The sequence below is a fragment of the Heterodontus francisci genome, chromosome 19 (assembly GCF_036365525.1).
Source record: "Heterodontus francisci isolate sHetFra1 chromosome 19, sHetFra1.hap1, whole genome shotgun sequence".
NCBI lineage: Eukaryota > Metazoa > Chordata > Chondrichthyes > Heterodontiformes > Heterodontidae > Heterodontus > Heterodontus francisci.
Window position 1 is genome coordinate 61123176 of NC_090389.1, and position 21651 is coordinate 61144826.

The following is a 21651-nucleotide window of genomic DNA, read 5'->3' on the forward strand; positions in this document are numbered from 1 at the left end:
GGACTATATTAAGAATTAGTTGTTGGGTGGAAAGCATTGGAGTTATGTTCAGAAAAATGTGGAGTGGGATTAATGTTGGGACCCTGTTTCTAATTTACACTTGCAATCTGATTTCAGAAACTCGGTGCAAACTGATCAGATTTGCAGATTAAAGACTACTCCTGATAATTGCCCAAAATTCTTTGTCCCAAAAATGTTTGGATTATCTAGTAATTTGAATGAACCTATTGTATTAAAATGGCATGAGATTTTTCTTAACACATTTCAGGATTATTGAGTAATTTGAATTGAACACCTTTGCATTAACTGATGTAGATTGTATACCAGCCAAAAGGGGTGTTTGATTCTAACCAGACAACTTGATGATGATGAAGTGAATTGAATAAATCATGTGGCCAGAATAGTGCAGATTAAAATTAATATGAAAAATTATAAAGTTTGGCACATATGAAGAAAAAAATAGGTGGTACAAGTGTTTTGTGAACAATGTTGACATCGCTAAGGATGATTAGCAAGACATCTGTAGATCTTAGTGGACATGTTCAACCACTGAAAAAAAACAAGGAATAAAGCAACTCAAAAGTTGAACGACAGATCAAAAAAACAGTAGTAACTTGAGTTCAACCACTGGCCAGAATGCCTTGAGTTGTGTGCCTCATTCTGGTCATGGATATACAAAGAAAACATTCAAATTCCATTTTTGGTTCAGAGAAGAACCATAAAGCTCGTCCTTGCCATCAGAGGATTGAATTATGTATGAGGAAATATTGGAAAATTTAGACTTTTCATCATTGACAGGCGTTAACTGTTGGTGACTGTTTAACGGTAAACATTGTTGAAAAGGTAGATCTGGGAAATTATTTAAACTAAACCATGGACTGAATCTTATGCACTTTAAAGAAAAAATCGAGTGTTCGGGCCATTTCTGGGTCCTGACCCCACACTGGCTGTCAGGACATCGGTCTGATAGAACTTCCCCGAGGCGGCCAATTAAGAGGCTGCCTATGGGTCCAACGCTCAATTAAGGACGGCGGGCAGGTTCATGAGGTTACAGTCCCAACCGGAGGGCCTGCAGCCTTGGAAGGATGGCAGCCCCACTGCCAGAAGTGGGCACTGCCACAGCAGGATGGGGACTGTGAGGGCACTTCCATCTTGATGTGCCACCCCTGTGAAGGGGAAACCCCTCCAGGCCCCCCAAGGCCAGGCACTGGTAAGCCACCTCCAGGCACCTGATGACAGGCTTGGCCCTGAGTGGAGGGGCCTGTTCGCCACCAGGAAGATCCCAGCGGTATCCCTGATCAGCCAACAAATAGGCAATTAATTATGCAGATTCTGCCTTTGACTCCGAGGCAGTAATGTGTAGGCACACTTATCTGTCTCTGGGTTTTGTGAACTTCCTCGTGCTCCTGCCTTCAAGCCTGAATCCCCCGAGCCCGGAATGATTCTGCCTCATGAGAGTAGGATAAGGAGGCATAGATTCAGTTTAGTATGTCCAGAAGTGATTTTTCACACATGCATGAAGTAAGCTACCAGGTAGAGTGGAGAGGGGAGTAACAAATCCTAAAAAAAAATCAATTATGGAAAAATTGAATGTCATGCTAGGGAAACAATAGAATTTATTTTCTGGGTGATTGAGCTAGGATGGGCCTTTCTCATCTGTATTTATTGTGTGGCATGATATTTCTAAAGCAGGGAGCAGTATCAAACCACAGGCTGTAATGTACAAGAGCCGATAAAGTATCTCTTCAGCGTCTTTATTGTTATATCACTCTGATATCAGTGTTTATATTAATCGTGGACAATTGATCTAAACATTTCTTTCAGATGGATTCAGGTAAAAGAGCTTCAAAAACAAAACGTGATAAGGAAAAACAAGCCTGCAAAAGCTGTAGTGAAACTTTTAATTCAATTACTAAACGCCGCCATCACTGTAAACAATGCAATGCAGTAAGTATTGAAATAAATTTGGAGATTTTAATAGTCATATACAACTAAAAGCACATTTATTTTGTATTTAAAATTTTAATTTTGAACACTTCTTAATCACCCCCCCACTTTCTCTAGTTTATCTGCTGTTTTACTAACTTATATCACATGATCAATTCCTTTTTATAAACATTATTTTCTTCTTTTGTGTCTCATGTAAATGTAAAATTGAAAAAAAACAATTTTTCTTCTAGCTCTTATTTGTCTAATTTGGACATAGCAACTTTTTTAACAATTGTTCTTTTAATGAGTGGAAAATGTGTTTTAAAGACTAGTTTGCAGATTATCTGCAACCCAAAGTCTGATGATGCATGCTTACATCACAGCCATGATTGTGAAGTGTTTGTGTGTAGATTTATATTTCCTTCAGAAATGGAGCTGCTGATCAAGAGCCTGATTGCATTTAGACAAGCTTATTCATCTGCAGCACAGTGAATCGAACCATCTGTTTCAGTTTTACTCTTTTAAAATGCATAGATTTTCAAATAGGGGTCCTAAAGGAAATCTCACGGATTCTTCGATTTCTGTCCATCTGGCTACAATTCCTGTATTTGTTTAGCTTAATACGAATTTGCTCCTGTTGCTGCATAGTAATGGAAAAACAAATAAAAACAGAAAATACTAGAAAGACTCAGCAGCTCTGGTACTGTGTGGAGAAAGAAACAGAGTTAATGTTTCAGTTGGTGACCCTTCGTCAGACCTGGGCGTACTTAGAGATGTAACAGTTTTAAAGCAAGGGAAGGGGAGGAAAGAACAAAAGGTGTGTGATTGGGTGGAAGGCAGGAGAGATTCAGTGACAAAAGGGGTGATGGTGCAAAGTAAAAGGAGATGGCAATGGGACATGTAAAGAAACAAAGGGCTGGATTTTTGGGCCCTGCTGGGGCCAGGTTAAGAGGTGGGCGGGCAGCTGGTCAGCATGCTGGTTCGGACCCAGCATTTTTGCAGAGGTGGGATGGCAGGGGTTGGAGGCGCGATATTAGTAGGGCTACCCACCCACGTATGATGGGTGGCTGACACAGCTCGTTAAGAGCAAACTGAGGCCAATTAAAGGAGGCCAACTGGGATTTTCCAGTCAGCCTCCAGCTCGCCGCGGGCAATGGGAGCCAGTTAAGGAGCCTGGAGGCTTCCTCCCAGGGGCAGATTGGTGAGGGGAAGTGGGGTGGGGGCAGAATTCCAGGCAGGCCTAAAGGCATGCCATGCCTGCCTGAGTGAGTGCAGGAGCAGTTACAGGCCACCCTGTAGATGGGTTATCCCCCCACTACCCCATCATCCGCATTGTGAACATTGAATACAGTATAGTAAATTGAAAGAAGTACAAATAAATTGCTGTTTCAGTGGGAAGGAATATTTGGAGATTTGGACAGTGAAAAATGAGAAGGTAAAAGGACAGGTGTTGCATCTCCTGCGCTTGCATGTAAAGGTGCCATGGGGAGGGAAGGAAGGGAAGGGTTATTGGGGGTGATTTAGGTGTGGACCAGGGTATCGTGGAGGGATAGGTCCCTTCGGAATGCTGAACGGAGAGGGGAGGTGAAATGTGCTTGATGGTGGCATCACGTAGAGGTGATGGAAATGGCGGAGGATGATCCATTGAATGCAGAGGCTGATGGGATGAGTGCAGAAGTGAGAGAAATGGAATGGGCAGGGTTAAGGACCCAGGTGGGAGGGAATACACTGTTTAGGAAAAAGGAAGACATGTTGGAAGCGCTGATATGGAAAGTTGCATCATGAGACCAGATATGACTGAGACAGAGAAACTGGGAGAATGGATTAGAGCCCTTACAGGAAGCGAGGTGTGAAGAAGTGTATTCAAGGTAGCTGTGTGAGTCAATGGGCTTATAGTGAATATAGGTCAATAACCTATCCCCAGAAATGGAGACAGAGAAGTTAGGGAAGAGAAGGGTCACAGACAGACCATATGAAAGCAAGGGAAGGATGGTGAGGGCACCAATGCAGTCATCAATGTACCGGAATAAGAGGTGAGCAAGGAGGCCTGAGTAGGACTGGAACAAAGCATGCTCCAAATATCCCACAAGGCAGGCATAGCTAGCACCCATTTCAGTTCCCATTTCAGTTCCCATAGCATCACCTTTTATTAGGGGAAAGCGAGTGGAGAACAAGTTCACCCAGGCAAAGGAGGGTGGTCGTGGATGGAGACTGTTTGGGCTTCATTCGAGGAGAAGTGGAAGACGCTGATATGGACTTGGGGAGGTTGGAGGTGTAGAGAGATTGGATGTTCATGGTGTAAAGGAGACGATTAGACCCAGGAAATGAGGAACTGTTAAAGTGGCAGAGAGCATTGGTAGAGTCATGGATATATATAAGAAGAGACTGGACGAGGAGAAAAAGTAGCCGAGATAGGAAAAAAAATCAGTTCTATTGGGCAAGAACAAGCTGAAATGATAGGTCTACCATGGCAGTTTGTAGATCTTGGGAAGAAGGTAGAAGCAAGATTTTCAAGCTTTGAGGTTGGAGGACATAAGAGGGAAGATCAGTGACAGTCTTGGAAACAATGGCTTGATGTTCAGTGGTAGGGTCATGGTCTAGAGGAAGATAGGAGGAAGTGTCAGGGTTGACATTCAGCCTCTGCTAGTAGAAGTCAGTTTGTCGAACAGTAACAAAGTTTTCTACAAGGATGGCATTCAGCATGGTGACATGGTCTTTTGAAAGTTAGACCAAAGGGTTCCCAGAACTGTATCAACAACAACCCGCCTTTATATAGCAATGGTGGAGCGAATGAAATCAGGGATGTGCAAGTGGCTAGAATTGGAGGAGCACAGAGATCTCGGAGAGTTGTAGGGCTGGAGGAGGCTACAGAGATAAGGAGGGGCAAGGTCATGGAAGGGTTTGAACACAAGGATGGGAATTTGAGTGCAAATTAGAATATGTGCAGCACAGTTTTGGATAAGCTGAAGTTTGCAGAGGGTGGTAAGTGGGAGTTTGGATAGGAGGCCATTAGAATAGATGAGTCTGGAGGTAACAAAGGCATGGATGAAGGTTTGAGCAGCAGATTGACTGAGTAAGAGGTGGAAATGAGCAATATTACGGAGGTTGGAGTATGAGTCATTGTGGCGATACTTGCATATAAAATAAGTTTTCAAACCCCCATTCAAAGGGGACTATTACTATGTTGTAATACCTTTAAATTAATTATCACTCTTGCAGCCCATCCCCTGAAACATTAGCACTGATTCTCTGCTGTTTGTTAAATTCTACTGAAGACATCAGGGACTTTGGTTCTTTAAAATAAGACATACATTATGGCCTGCTGTTGGGTGCTGATTGGACTCTGTCAAGCGTGTAGTTAGGACTCTCATTCTGCTCTACTCTGTACACAGACTTCCCAAAGTAATGCTCAGAAGAAAAAACATTTTGTGGCAGTGATGATGCATGTAATGTTGCAAGTGCTTGTGAACAGGCCACTTGTCTCCATTAAAGAATGGAACTAGTTGAGTGAACCTAAAGAATGGAGAGAGGAAATTAAGTTTTTTTGGCCGTAACCTGTTTCAAGGATGCTGTCACTTTTTTTTTTACAGATTATCTGTGGTAAATGTTCAGAATTCAAACCATTTGCAGATAATAGTCGACTCAACCGTGTATGTAAGGAATGCTTTGCATTGCCAGCCACAGCAGTCCCTTCAAATCCAGTACCTGAAAATGTAACTGACCAGAAGAAAAAAGTAATTATGGAGGTGAGTGAATGTGAGCACAGAAATTATTGTTCAGTTTGTGGAGATAATTTTTGGGGGATAAACAAATTCAATGTCAAAACGTGAGGTAATTAAATTCGGATCCCATATCCTGTTCGCTATTGTTGTGTTACAGTTCTGAAATTCAGTCTGGGCTTTTCCAAAAAAAGTTCCTGTATATTACTTTTGAGTTTCCCCAGTGTGCTGTCCTAAATTTCACAATAACTGAATAAGTAACTGCACATCTGGGCTCAATTCTGAATTTTGGATATTGGTAAAATTTGTCACATCAATCAACCCATTGATTCGTTGAGTAAATTGCTTTTCTGATATGTCGCATCCATAACATCCACCGATGTAATGGTAAATTACTAGAGTGCACATCTCTGTAGAACCCGAAATTCAGTTAATTTGCAAATTAATAATTCAAGATCGATTGATTGTTTTCTAACTAGTTTGTTGAAATGCATTGAGTAGTGAAATAAGCCATGTGCTGGCAAAGAGCATAGCATCTGTCCACTACATAGCTTTGATTTACTTTCTTACAATTCTTCATCATTATTTGCTCCCCTAGTTAACAAAATAAATTGCTGTGTGGTATAAAGAGATGAGATTAATGGGGATGGTGAGATTCAATCCAGAATTTATCACAAAATGTCACTGAGGAATAAAAAATAATGTAAAATGTTACACTTGAACAAATTTCAAGTGCAAGTGACTTTGTTTTATTTGGTTGGTTAGCTCCATTATTCAGTCGGAACAGAATGTTTACCTAATAAGTGCTTGTCACCAAAAATAACTTTAGAGCTAAACTTTAAGGGCGTATCATATGCAGTATATCCCGGTGAGCAGAAAAGATCCGATTATAGAAGAGAAATTCAGAAATAAGCTTCTGAAACGTAACATTAGAAAATCAATAAATACATTGACATAATTTTATAACACTGGTTGCTTATTTTAAGTTTACATTTATAGTTGGGTAGTTGCATAAGCCAGAGAAAACTTGCAATGTGTAGCTTAAATGTGGATAAATCATACGAACATATGAACTCCTAGGCCACTCGGCCCCTCAAGCCTGCTCCACCATTCAATAAGATCATGGCTGATCTGATTGTAACCTCAACTCCACATTTCTGCCTACCCTGATAACCTTTCACCCCCTTACCTATCAAGAATCTATCTATCTCTGCCTGAGAAGTATTTTAAGACTCTGCTTCCACTGCCTTTTGACGAAGAGAGTTCCAAAGACTCTTGATCCTCTGAGAAAAAATTTCTCCTCATCTCTGTCTTAAATGGACGACCTCTTATTTTTTAATAGTCATAAAGTCATGATCCCTAGTTCTAGATTCTCCCGCAATGGGAAACATCCTTTCTACATCCACCCTGTCAAGGCCCTTCAGGATCTTATATGTTTCAATCAAGTCATGTTCTGTTGTTTGAGAAAATTGCAGGTTTGAGGGCAAATATTTTATTAAGCCCAATTATTGTACTAATTATGCCTACCTTAAATGTTGCTGCTTAGAGCCAAGAGCAGTTTAGGGTCTGAATAGGCACACCTGAAGGGATGATGAGGATGAGCTAGCAGTGATGCGAAACAGAGTACCGAAGCTAATCGTGCTGTCTTTGAAGCTGTTTGGAGAAAAAGAGCTTGCATTTGTATTGTGCATTTCATGATCTCAGGATGTCCCAAAACGCTTTACAGCCAATGAAGTACTACTTGAAATGCAATTACTGTTGTGATATTATATGAATGTGATTAAATATGTTGCTGTGAAGAGGAACTGTCCTGATCAGAATATAAAATAGTTTTGTTTATATTTTCATAAAATATGGATTTTTTAACCTCATTCAGCCCATAGGTGCAAACTGGTTGGCAATACCAATTCTAGTGCAAAGGGTGCAGTATTGTTTACTCCTGTCCTTTAGCTTGAAATACAAAATCTCAGCAAATTTGACTTTTGCACATTTGCAGATTAGTAACCGGTTCATTTAAATGCTTAATATGAATCTCTTGTCATTTTCTCCAATGAAAAATGATAGTCATTGTGGTCGTTTGAATAAGAGCACTCTTGCTCATTATTGTTGATCCTAATTTCATTTGAGCTGCTCTCAGCCACTGACACCTTTCCAAAGCTGTTTTATATTTTTAAAAACTCATTAGAGAATTCCTATATTTTAACGTTATACGTTTCAAATTTTAGCTATCAAAAATGAACAACATTTGTCAGGATACCAGATTAGAGCACACCCAACGGTACCTTAGTAACCTTTAACCGTATTGGAGGCCCATAAGCTTTTAAACCCTGAATCATGGTGCTGGGTTTTCTGTAAACTTGGGTTAAGTGCCAAATTGCATAGTTTAATAAAATGCCAATTCATATTAAATAATGGTTGAAACATCTCAGCACAGCCATTCCTCTTCTGTGATCAGTTGTCGTGACTATTGCTTTCCTACAAATTATGATTGTGGTGGGTCTAAGATCTGCCCTATTTCAATTCAAAATAAATTCTATATTTGTCTTTTTGTATGAATTTGCCAAGTCATGTAACAGATTTGTTACTGGGCTTCTGAAAATTATCTTTTGTGTGTATGTAGGGGGAGGTTAGAAATACATGCATCCCATTCAGAAGATAGGCATCTGTTGTAAAGGGAGATGACTTACCTCTATGTAACTATTGACTGTAGATAGTCCCTTCTCAGGCCAAAGTGTTTTGTTTGTTGTCTCGCAACATATGTAAGAGTCAGAGTTGTTTCACTGAGGAATCTTGCCAGCAAAACCATCGCCTAAATTGATAGTTTTTCTTCGTCATGGAGAAGTGAAAATAACTTGAATCAGGCATATGAAAGGGAGTTACATTTGAAATGAAAGCAGTAGACAGTTCTGTTTTTGGAATTGGTGTAGGCGGGGAGAAAATATAGTAGCTGTAAATTTCACCTGCAATGGCTTTTCTTTGTACTCGCATACGGTTGCCTATTTGGCTCCCTCCTATTTCTCATCTACTTGCTGCCTTTCAGCAACGTCATCCGATAACACGTCAGGTTCCACATATACCCGCAACGAGACACAACTCTACCTCACCATTTTGACTGCAGTATGGAGTTCAAATTACTAAGTGATAATTACATGTTTGCTACTTATTGCATTGAACTTTCATGGGAAGTGTGGTACAGTATCACCATTGAAAGGTGGCACACTTACGTCTGTTTTTGTTATTTCTACAACAGAGACCAAGCTCACTTACAAGTGACAACAGTCTTTTCTGCAGCAACTTAAGTTTTATGGAAAAGGGAAAATCCTGGCAAAAGGCATGGGTAGCTATTCCCAAAAGCGATCCCCTGGTTCTGTATTTGCACATGGGCAGTCAGGTAAGAATGAGTTTCAACTGTTCACTCAGTCCAGCTTTACATAAGCTTAATTAAATTGAATACAGAAGTAGGTCAAGGGATTTTGCTATTTTTTAACAGACTCTAACCTTAACTGCAAGCAAACAGAGCTTTGAGATGGAAAATCCATCTGCTGCTGTCTTTTATTTTCCTTCTATTTCCCCTCTCCAAGCTCTCTTCTGATTGTGAGTACCGGCTGAAATAAGCAGATAAACCCAGATGTGTTCAAGTTGTTTTCTTGCTTATTTTAGAGCGGTAATTTTTCTTATTAATTTTGTAAAATTGTTTGCTGTATTCTCTGTGTCCAAAGCAAATGGTGAGTTGCACTCTTCCCTGTTATCCTCCACTGTTTTTTCTAGGTATGCAGCATTTGCAGTTGAGAGGGCAGATAGGTAATGAGAGTGCTAATGGTGATGAGCTGTTTGCCAAGCCACTATGTGCCTCCTAGCTATGACTGGTCTAACTTCCCTTTCCTATGGAAAGGTGCCTGGTCTTTGCTTGGCAGTTCATCATAGCAACGTAGTAGAGAAGAGAAGCAAGAGGGAAGAAGTCACATCCTTCCACTTTATGGTACAATATGCTGGAGCTCCAATATGCTGCTCTGCTGTGTCACAACTTGTGTAAACAATTAATTAGTCGGTGTTATTTAAAATGGATTCCTATTTTTCCTGACTTCGTTCATTGCTTTCTTTCTTTTCCACCACATCTTCACATTCCAAGCCCCGAGGTGTTGGGGGGAATGGCTTGCTTTTAGATCTCTGTCAGTGGCATTCATGGTTCAGTTAGTAGGAAGAATATTAGAATGACCTATCGTGACTTGACTATTGTGCCTTTGTAGAAAGTGCACCTGAACATCCAAGACTATCACTGGATGAGGGAGAAATATTAGTTGGGCCATCAGGAGAAATTCTTGCATTTTTTTGAATACAGACATGGGGGGAGGGGTGGGCAGCATAGAAAAGTAGTGGCAGTGCATCAGTTGCCAATTAAACAGTCTACTCCCTTTTATATCGGGTGTGGTGTATAACAGGTGGAAGATCCGATACTGGCAGTTTATTGACCCAGCCAAAATTGAAAGTTATCCTGTGGAATCTTTAATTTCCCAAGAAAGGCCATAACCAGCAGGAGGGCCACAATTTAACATCTCATCCATCCAAAAGACAACATCATCTATCAGTCAGTAGCAAGCTCTTGGTCTTGCACTGGAGTGAGGACTGAGCTCATAGAAGATGCATAAAGTTAGAGTAAAACATTTTTTTTGACTGTTCGTACCCATTATGTATTCTCCTGGCCTTCCTGTGCTCTCCTTAACTGCCAGTATCAATTTCATTAGACATAAGCCTATGTTAGTCACTTTTGACTGTACTTTTATGATACTGTAAATAAAAAGCCCTTGACTACAGGTTTTCTGTATACCAACCAATAATTCTTGCTGATCATATGTGTAAATAATAGTTTCCAATGCTTTCAGCAGATTCTGTGGCGCTCTTGCAATCTGTGGATACAGATTATTTTTATAATAACAGTGATGCATTAAGGAAATGTCTCTATTTTGACTGCATATGATATTGTCATGATGTAGTCTGAAGCCGATGTGTGTCTAACTAATCTTTCCAGTCCATGGGAACATAATCCATCTTTAAAGTCTACAAGGGCGGAAGTAGATGGGCCATTGGAAATTTTTTAAACCAGTTATATGGAATTCACTCGAGGAGTTGCGGTCACTGTAATTCAGACACACTCAATCTTGTGTCATTGCTCACAGATGTAGTTTTTTTATTCTGCTTTCAATTTTGAATCTAAAAAAATTTAGAAAATAATGGTGACTATCCATATATATGGTTATGCCTCTCACAATTGTGCCCAAAGCTGAAAGAGGTTGAGTGGCAACCAGTGATTATTTAGGAACTAGAAGAATAAATTTATATTTAATTTAATTTAAGAATTCAGAGGACCTATATGTAATGACCAAATTAATAGAAATGAAAATGGGTATGTCAGAATGCAGTGAAGTATGCGTCTCATTTCTAGAATGCATCAAATAAAGAAAACAAAAACTGTAAAGGTGTGCAGAAGCAATGGTTAAGTACTTAAATTTATAATAGCACTTTTCATATAGCATTCAAAGTGGCCCAAAGCATTTTGCAGCCAAAAATATACTGTTGTAGTGCTGTCACTTTTTTGTAGACTAATGTGGCAGCCAGGTTACATACAGTGAGACCCCATAAACAGCAAGGACGATAAAAGGCGAGTTAATATGCTTTTGTTGATGTTTGAGGGATGAGCATTGGCCAGGATACTGAGAGAACTTCATGCCCTTCCAGTAATGCATCCATTGTAAATGTTTTAATTCTGTTTCCAAGACAGAGAAGTCAAGAATGTCATTCAGGGCTGATTCCTTAGGTAAATCACCCATTTCCACATATTTCAAAATCTTGGTAGCCAATTTGAATAAGATTGTATATTCAGTCACATATAACTAAATTATTGTAGGTGCAATAACTGTAGTTGTACAAAGCTTGTTTGTACATTTCTTTTTATTCTTTCACGGGGTGAGCACGTCGCAGACAAGGCCAGCATTTCTTTGCCCATCCCTAATTGCCCTTGAGAAGATGGTGGTGAGCCACCACCTTGAACTGCTGCAGTCCTTGGGGTGTAGGTACACCCATAGTACTGTTAGGAAGGGAGTTCCAGGTTTTTGACCCAGTGACCAAGAAGAGATGGAGGTAATGGTCCACATCAGGATGGTGTGTGGCTTGGAGGGTGTTGGTGTTCCCATGCATCTGCTGCCCTTGTCCTTCTAGGTGGTAGAGGTCGCGGGTTTGGAAGGCGCTGTCTGAGGAGGCTTGTTGAATTGCTGCAGTACATCTTGTATATGGTAAATGCTGCTGCCACTGTGCGCCAGTGGTGGGAGTAATTGTTGAAAGTGTTGGATGGGATGCCAATTGAGTGGGCTGCTTTGTCCTGGATGGTGTCAAGTTTCTTGAGTAGTGTTGGAGATACTCTCATCCAGGCAAGTGGAGAGCATTCCATCATGCTCCTGACTTTGTGCCTTGTTGATGGTGTACTGTAATTGTAATTCTAATTGTGTCCAATGGGTGTAGCAGAGGAAAGCATGATGTTTGCGTCAGCAAAGTATTATGACAGTGTACAAGTGAAGCAAAAAAGGTGTTTACTGGATGAAGATGCTTGATATCTTATTAAGGTTCTTTTGGGCCTCCTTATCTCGAGAGACAATGGATACGCGCCTGGAGGTGGTCAGTGGTTTGTGAAGCAGCGCCTGGAGTGGCTATAAAGGCCAATTCTGGAGTGACAGGCTCTTCCACAGGTGCTGCAGAGAAATTTGTTTGTTGGGGCTGTTGCACAGTTGGCTCTCCCCTTGCGCCTCTGTCTTTTTTCCTGCCAACTACTAAGTCTCTTCGACTCGCCACAATTTAGCCCTGTCTTTATGGCTGCCCGCCAGCTCTGGCGAATGCTGGCAACTGACTCCCACGACTTGTGATCAATGTCACACGATTTTATGTCGCGTTTGCAGACGTCTTTATAGCGGAGACATGGACGGCCGGTGGGTCTGATACCAGTGGCGAGCTAGCTGTACAATGTGTCTTTGGGGATCCTGCCATCTTCCATGCGGCTCACATGGCCAAGCCATCTCAAGCGCCGCTGACTCAGTAGTGTGTATAAGCTGGGGGTGTTGGCCGCTTCAAGGACTTCTGTGTTGGAGATATGGTCCTGCCACCTGATGCCAAGTATTCTCCGAAGGCAGCGAAGATGGAATGAATTGAGACGTCGCTCTTGGCTGGCATACGTTGTCCAGGCCTCGCTGCCGTAGAGCAAGGTACTGAGGACACAGGCCTGATACACTCGGACTTTTGTGTTCCGTGTCAGTGCGCCATTTTCCCACACTCTCTTGGCCAGTCTGGACATAGCAGTGGAAGCCTTACCCATGCGCTTGTTGATTTCTGCATCTAGAGACAGGTTACTGGTGATAGTTGAGCCTAGGTAGGTGAACTCTTGAACCACTGCCAGAGCGTGGTCGCCAATATTGATGGATGGAGCATTTCTGACGTCCTGCCCCATGATGTTCGTTTTCTTGAGGCTGATGGTTAGGCCAAATTCATTGCAGGCAGACGCAAACCTGTCGATGAGACTCTGCAGGTATTCTTCAGTGTGAGATGTTAAAGCAGCATCGTCAGCAAAGAGGAGTTCTCTGATGAGGACTTTCCGTACTTTGGACTTCGCTCTTAGACGGGCAAGGTTGAACAACCTGCCCCCTGATCTTGTGTGGAGGAAAATTCCTTCTTCAGAGGATTTGAACGCATGTGAAAGCAGCAGGGAGAAGAAAATCCCAAAAATTGTGGGTGCGAGAACACAGCCCTGTTTCACACCACTCAGGATAGGAAAGGGCTCTGATGAGGAGCCACCATGTTGAATTGTGCCTTTCATATTGTCATGGAATGAGGTGATGACACTTGGTAGCTTTGGTGGACATCCGATCTTTTCTAGTAATCTGAAGAGACCACGTCTGCTGACGAGGTCAAAGGCTTTGGTGAGATCAATGAAAGCAATGTAGAGGGGCATCTGTTGTTCACGGCATTTCTCCTGTATCTGACGAAGGGAGAACAGCATGTCAATGGTCGATCTCTCTGCACGAAAGCCACACTGTGCCTCAGGGTAGACGCGCTCGGCCAGCTTCTGGAGCCTGTTCAGAGCGACTCGAGCAAAGACTTTCCCCACTATGCTGAGCAGGGAGATTCCACGGTAGTTGTTGCAGTCACCGCGGTCACCTTTGTTTTTATTAAGGTTATTGCTGTATTAGCTATGCAGCATTGCAAAAAGCATTGAAAATAAGTGGTTGCGGGTAGTTCAAGGTTTTTCCATGTCTTGCTGCTTGAAACAAAGGATAAAGCATAAGTTGCCGAGATTCACACTTTGTTGCATGTACATTTTTTGTAAGATGTGGAAGGTCATAGTACTTGAGGATGCAGAGGTTTGCACCTCATTCCAGGTACAGGGCACTTTCGTGCCAGCATTGTGAAATTCACTGCCTGTTTGTGTAATGCCTGAAATAATCATAAATCTTGTGCCAAATAATTTTTTTTATAGGTGGCAAATGGGTCTTGGGAAAACGTTTGCTTACGTGTGAAATCATCTATGCTTCATCTGCATATTTAACGTTTTCAGTACAGAATGTTTTTGCAGCTTTCAAAGTTCACATTTTACATCACAGTTTGTAACATTTTCAGATGCAGCTTTACTAATCAGTTTTAAACCTGTTTTCGGTTATAGAATAATTCACTGTTTTCAGAAAAATCTTGAAATGTCGTCTTCTGTTTTGAAGCAGAACATTACTATCTTCAAAAGATTAAATAATTTCAAATTGAGTTACAATGCTTTGGAAATAAATGACGTGATTTTACACTGTGACATTATTTTCTATTTCTGATGGCAGTTAGGAATTTAGTAACTTTTGACTTGAAATTATATCTGCCACTAGAATTTCTAAAACTGAATTAAGCTTTTCATTCTTCATGCTAAAATTAAGCATGCACACACTATCAGAGGCTTTGTTGATTGTTTCCATGTCAAAGTTGAATATTTCTGGATGGGAAACTTTATGAAACAAAACTGAATTACTACATATTAAAGTTAAAATTGGATGGATAAATGGAGACAGTGTGCTAAAGTATTTGTCTGTTAGATTCCTTTTTTTCAAACTAATTATATACTGATACTGGGAAGTTTCTTTACAGGATGGCAAAAATGATCGTACTATCCCACTGCCTGGCTATGAAATCGATCTTCCCAGTTCTGTTGATGCGATTGAGAGGAAGCATGCTTTCAAGTTGAGGCAATCCCAACAGATCTTTTATTTCAGTGCAGATGATGAAGAGCTTCAGAAAAGATGGATTGACATCATCTCAAAAACTGCTAAGGGTGAAGTCGAAGAAACTCCAAGCAACTCGGTAGAATAAAAAATGGAGGCCAAATTAGCAACAGAAAAAACCAAGGCTGTATAAAGTGACTTTCTATGGTATGAACTGTATTTTCCGTACTTGAAGTTAAACAATGTGGGCACTTTCATTTGAAGAAGATGATTAAAATTCAAATATCAGTATCAGACTTAATTGTTTCTTGTGTTGTTGGTCTTCAATTATGACAATTATGCTACTGAGGAACCTAAGCACATCAGAAAGAGTAGTAATTTACAAATTAGTCACATTATTCATTCCATTCCAATGCAGTACAGTTTCTGTGTATATGTGTTTAACAGCAGTACTTGCAATTCCTCTGTGCAAGATGTATAGTAATTCTTTAGCTAAATGTATGTTCCTTTTAAGTTAAAACTTGTGAATGCCTGTGGCTGGCCACTTATGGTCTATCAATTGTCTCTATCCAATTCTTTAAACACACAGTGCTCTTTGTCCTATTTGGCATTTGGTGTTGTAATTAATTTCTTCATAAGTAAAAATGCTAAATGAGTTTTCTTCTCTCATGTTATATACTGCCAACAAAAGGCAGGAAAATGCTGTATACTTACAAATGTATGCTTCCTGTAGCTTCTGTGGTGCAAAACCCTGAACCTGAAATCTGTATGTCAATTTCACTTATTTATGTATTGTGCTTTTAAATAAACATTCCTAATTTTCACCATTATTGCACTCTTAGACAAGCTGAAGTCGACCTGGTCAGGCTGTCAGTCTGTGCGCACTTATGCATTGTGAGAATGATCCAAAATCCCCAGGTATTCTGTGTCCGGATAATAGCAGTTTGAAGGATTTGAAGAAGTGAATTCAAATAGAGCTTCAGTCGAGGCTTCAGTCATGTTGAAACATCTACAATTCCAAGGAGGTTTGAGAGGGTAGATGCTGAGAGGATGGTACCCTGGCTGGAGAGTCTAGAACCAGGCATCATAGTGTCATGATAAGGAATCAGCCATTTAGGCCTGAGTTGAAAAATTTCTTCACTCAGAGGGCTTTGAATCTTTAGAATTAGATTGAGGGCTATGGATGCTCAATCATTATTCAAGACTGAGATGATAGATTTTTGGATACCAAGAGATTCAAGGGTATGGGGATAGGGCAAGAAGGGTGGATGATCAGCCATGATCTATTGAATAGCAGAGCAGGCTTGAAGGGTTACATGGCCTACTCCTCCTGTTTCTTATGTTCTGAAAGAACATTGCTCTTCGCTATTTCTCAAATATCAAAGATTTCCTGTAAAGCTGGTAGCATTGAAAAGAGGAAAAAAAATTGAATGTCAGTTTGTTATTCTGGAATGGAAGGAGACTTATATGGAGCGTAAACACTAGGTGGCATAGACAAGTTGGACCGAATGGCCTGTTTCTGTGCTGTAAATTCAATACACTTTTGTGCACCTTCTGGCACTTGGTTGTAGGTGCAATCAACAGAATTCTAAGATAAGATTGCCGCAATACCATCACTTCAGGTACAAGGTGATGCATGATGTATGGGAAGGTAAGAAAGAGGTAAATGCATTATTTTAAAACTTACAAAAGACTTCCTTAACTACAGCCATTTTACATTTTAGTTCATTAACTATCTGAATTTTATGTGCCTCAATCTAATTTTCAAATAATACATTCCTGGTAGTAATGCATCTTTTTTATCTTAACAAAAGACATTCAAAAGGGAAAATATATTTTGAAATGATGGCTGTTCAGTGAGAACTACCTGCTGATAACTAGATGATTCCTGATTTGCTCCTTTCTCTGACTATGCAGGTGTTATGTTTAATAAGCTATATCACACTTTTACCGCACCAAGTCGAGTGGCCAAGCATGCACTGCCTAGATGTACATAAAGTATCAGGTCACATGTAAAATCGAAATCCACAATCCCATTAATATACATATATCGCATTAGTCATAAATAAAGGGAAGACCAAAGCCAGTGCTTTTGTTCCCTGCCACAAACTCCATTCCCTAGCTACCTGCTCTATCCCATTCCTGGAGAGAAAGTGGAGTTGAAGCCTGTCAGCCATGATCGTATGGAATGGTGGAGCAAGCTTGATGAGCCATATGGTCTACTCCTGCTCCTACTTCTTGTGTTCTCTCCCCGGCAGCTAGCTGAGGCTGAACTAGACTGTTCAGAACCTTGGTGTTATATCTGACCCCAAAATGAGCTTCTGACCATATATCCGCACCATTACTAAGGCCGCCTATTTCCATCTGCATACCATTGCCCAACTCCACCAATGCCTCAGCTCATTTGGTGCTGAAACCCTCATCCGTGCCTTTGCTAAACTTGACAATTCTAACATAATCCTGCCCGGTCTCCTACATTCGACCCTCTGTGAACTTGAGGTCATCTAAAGCTCTGTCCATGTCCTAACTAGTACCAAGTCCTCTTCACTCATCACCCCTTTGCTCAATGATCTGCACTGGCCCCCCAGATAAGTAACACCTCAATTTTAAAATTCTCATCCTTGTTTTCAAATTATTCCATAGCCTTGCCTCTCCCTATCTCTGTAATCTTCTCCAACCCCACAATTGTCTGAAATATGCACGCTGCTCTAATTCTGGCTCATAAGCACCCTGATTTTAATCACCACGCCATTAGCAGCTGTGCTTTCAGTTGCCAAAGCCCTAAGCTCTAGAATTCCCTCCCTAAACTTCTCCATTTTCCCACCTCTTCTCCTTTAAGACACTCATTAAAACCTACCTCTTTGACCAAACCTTTGGAGATCTGGCCAGTGTTAAATTTTGGTTGTGCTTCTCTGAAGTACCTTGAAACATTTTACCTTGTTAAAGATGCTATGTAAATGCAAGTTGTCGTTGTTAATTTTGATCTGATTTTTTAGAATTTTCCCATCAAAGTGCTAAAAACAAATTCCAAAACTCTAGGCCCATAAACTTGAAACACAGCAAACCACAGGAAATAAACAAATGGGGTTGATTTGGCTCCGCTTTTAGGCTGATTTGGAGGGCTTGGGGGCCAAAAGTGTCCCTAGGACAACACAGCCCTGTACCAAGTGATGCAGTATTACGGCCATGTTTAAAAGTGGTGCAGGTGAACTGTGATGATAATGCTACTTGCTCTTATTAGTGTAGACTGTGGGAAAAGGCATATATCCAGCATTCAAACACCTATGGCGTTCTAAGACCTATTACTGGTCTTTGCTAATTAAATTCCTGATCATAACAGAACTGACAGAGAAGTGAACTGTTTTCAGGCAAAAGCAGTGCAGCAGCTTTTTTCCCCCTATTATACTGGGATTGCAGCTGACATGTCATTAATAATGCAGCAGTAACTATTCCAAAAACAGCTACAATGCCAGATTTGGTAGTGTTAAGATGTACCTTTTATGTTGGAATGCTGTGAAGGATATTTCCACTCTGATGCAAAACCTGCACGTGGGGAATTTGAAAGTACAGTACTGGTTTCATGTTTTTCTTGCCTAGATTTATTCTCTGAAATTTCTTGTAATTTTCTATAGTGCGTGTAAAGGTTTATACAGCTGCTTTGAATTTAATAAACATTCATTCTTCAGTACGCACTAGCTCAAGACCAGCACACTTAAAAGACTAAAAATAATTCAGTTCTTTCACTAAATAATTCTGAAAACAGGAATAAATAATAGAAAAAGACCATTTGGTATCACAGGTCTCATTTTCTATTAGGTCTGTACTGTCACAGACTTTCCCAAACTACTGCATCTTTTGATAAATGAATACCCAAAGCTAAAAGTGTAAAACATAACATTCTTTTATTCACTATTGTGAAGATAATCAAGAAAACTTTAATGAAACAATTTAGTGTTACAATCTACATTTTCAACTCAGCTGGCTGAATTTCACATGGCTTACTTCATTTTTAAAAAATCATGATATTGAAAGCTTTTAAAACTCCATAAAGGTGAGAGAAACAAAATTTCCACTTATTTCTAGTCTCACTTAAGATTTGCCAGTATTGTGCCCATTTGTTCTATTTCTGCAGTCACTGTTTAAACACAATCTGGTTAAATCGAAAGAGTCCTTGACTTTCACATTTTGAAGTGATTAGCCATGACCCTCCTCAATTGTTTTTTATTTAATGGCAAGTTTTGTCCACTTTTCCTCATTACTTAAATTAAGATTGATTTAGTCTGAATGTTGACCATTGCTTCTGTGCGCCTTTGACTGTAGGGAGGCGATAATTGCACATTATGCTTCAGATTTTGCCTCAACAAAGGATTGTGCTGGTTCAAAATAATCTGCCTTTGGGTATATCCAAGTACTCAACAGGCTACACATTGACTGGATACATTCAATGAAGAAAGTAATATAATGTCATGAATGCTGTTGTGAAGTAAAGCAAATCAGAACTTTACATGTTAGATTTGGATGAAGCGGTCAGTTGGAAATCTAGTATGCAATTTGTTTGAATAAGCCAGGCAATGTGTTAAATTTGTGGCACCACTGTCAAGATCACATTTATTTCTTTTTTTTTAATTTTAGTTTGTTGTTTCTTTCATTTTTGTTACCATTTACCTGCCCACTTTTTATCATGTTTTTGCTTTGGGCCAGGGCTGTTCATTTTTCTGTCCATTAATACCCTCTCTGCACTAGTGCTTTATCTTTCAGCACACCATTAACATACCGTTTGCCTTTGCTTCATGACCTTCTGATCAGTTATTCTCTGTTATCTCTTGCCCCACCTCCGCTTTATTTGCTTAAAACCTATTACATTTCTAACAGTTCTGATGAAGGTCGCTGACCTGAAACGTTAGCTCTGCTTCTCTCTCCACAGATGCTGCCAGACCTGCTGAGTAGTTCCAGCATTTCTTGTTTTTAGTTCATATTTATTGCCCATTCCAAGTTGCTCTTAGGATGCGGTGACAGGCCTTCTCTTTGAACTGCTGCTGCAGTTCTTGTGCTACTGGTGTTCCTGTGATGATGTTTGGCAGGAAATTGGCCAACAATGATTAAGATATCAGTATATGTCCAAGTAAGAATGGTGTGGTACCTGGAAAAGGGATGGTGTTCCAATGACTCTTCTGCTCTATACCTGGTTGGTGGTAACTTTCTCAGGGAGTGTAGCTGCTGACAAAGTAAGCTTGGAGAGTTGATGCAGTGCATCCTGTACATAATGTGCAGGTGTGAATATTCAGTTGAGTGGTAGGGGTGCCTGAAAAGTGGACTGCTGCTCGAATGTTGCAGTTGCACCTGTCCCAGCAAGTGGTGAGTATTGCAGGACATTCTTAATTTATCAATGTTCACTGGCACTTCCATGATGTACTAGAGAAATCTCTATAATGTAGCAAAAGAGAGTTCAGTTCTGAAAGTTGAATCCCTGATAATTTGTCTACAAATTCAATAAATTTTGCCAGTGTATAAGAAAAAAAGAGAGGAAAATCCCAGCTAGTCCATCAAGTCTATCCCATACTGTCATGGCAAAATTTATAGAAGAAAACAACTTGCATTTATATAGCACCTTTCACAACCACAGATCATCCCAAAGCACTTTATAGCCAATGCAGTACTTTTGAAGTTTATTCACAGTTGTAAGAAATACGGCAGCCAGTTTGCACACTATAAACTCCCACAAACAGCAATGTGATAACCAGATAATCTGTTTTTGTGATGTTGATTGAGACATAAATATTGGACAGGGTACTGAGGTTAACTCCTGCTCCTCTTCGAAATAGTGCTGTTGAATCTTTTGCATCCACCTGAGAGGGCAGACAGGGCCTCAGTTTAACGCCTCATCTGAAAGATGGCACTTCTGACAGTGCAGCATTCCGTCAGTACCGTACTGAGTGTCAGCTTTGATTTTTGTCCTCATGTCGTGGGGAGGGACTTGAAGCCCACAACCTTCTGACTTGGGGATGAAAGTGCTATCAACTGAGCCAGGATTGACATGCATGCACACACACCATAACCCTTTTCATTTGCCAAACAGTCAACAATGGAATCTCCAGGAAGAAGCTTCAAGAAAAAAACACCCTTGGTCCAATTTGGGGGGGGGAAGAAAATTTCCTGGGAAATTCCTCTCTGATCTCCAAAGGTGATCAAAATTTCCAGTAGAATGCAGCGATCGTGGGCCACATCTTGCAATATGCCATCAAATTAAGAACTTTTTCAGTTCCCTTTTGTAAGTTTTTAGCGAATTTCTACTCCACACGGCCCAAAAACTTGTTCCATAGGTCTATGGCTGTATGAAAAGAAATAGCTCCTGACATCCAACCTAGTTCTATTCTTACATAATTTGTACACATACACGCTGGTTTTTCCCAACTTCATTGTTTTCTGGTGTTTATAAATTTTAAAGAACTATTTGTAAACTTGTCAAAACTTCGTTAGTAGCACCATTAAAACTGGCACTGCAAATGTAAAGATATACTGCCTAGATATGGGGTAGTTCATTGGCTTTTCCCTACGGTGCATAATAAACATGATAAAACTTGATGCATTTCCGTGTTAAATAGCTATTGGCACTTATCCTGCACAGTTGAATCCAATAATTTTGGATTGAACTTGTAGCCTATGATGCACATTCTTCTGTGGTGTAGCTAACACACCAGAAACATTCTGATTTCTGTTAATACTCAGCATTCCAATTGTGTCTGATATATTATCTGTGCTAATACTTT

General features: G+C 40.4%; 1 protein-coding gene across 2 annotated transcripts in view; it reads left to right on the forward strand.

The window, feature by feature from the left end:
- LOC137380100 (FYVE, RhoGEF and PH domain-containing protein 3-like) overlaps window positions 1–15708 on the forward strand; it is a 263386-nt gene extending 247678 nt beyond the window's left edge. For both annotated transcript variants that reach the window (XM_068051736.1, XM_068051737.1), the window contains 4 exons: window positions 1825–1947; window positions 5520–5675; window positions 8899–9039; window positions 14811–15708. In XM_068051736.1, the coding sequence (XP_067907837.1) occupies window positions 1825–1947; window positions 5520–5675; window positions 8899–9039; window positions 14811–15032 (642 nt within the window). In that variant the 3' untranslated portion in view covers window positions 15033–15708. The remainder of the gene's footprint in view (window positions 1–1824; window positions 1948–5519; window positions 5676–8898; window positions 9040–14810) is intronic.
- The last annotated feature ends 5943 nt before the right edge of the window (window positions 15709–21651 follow it).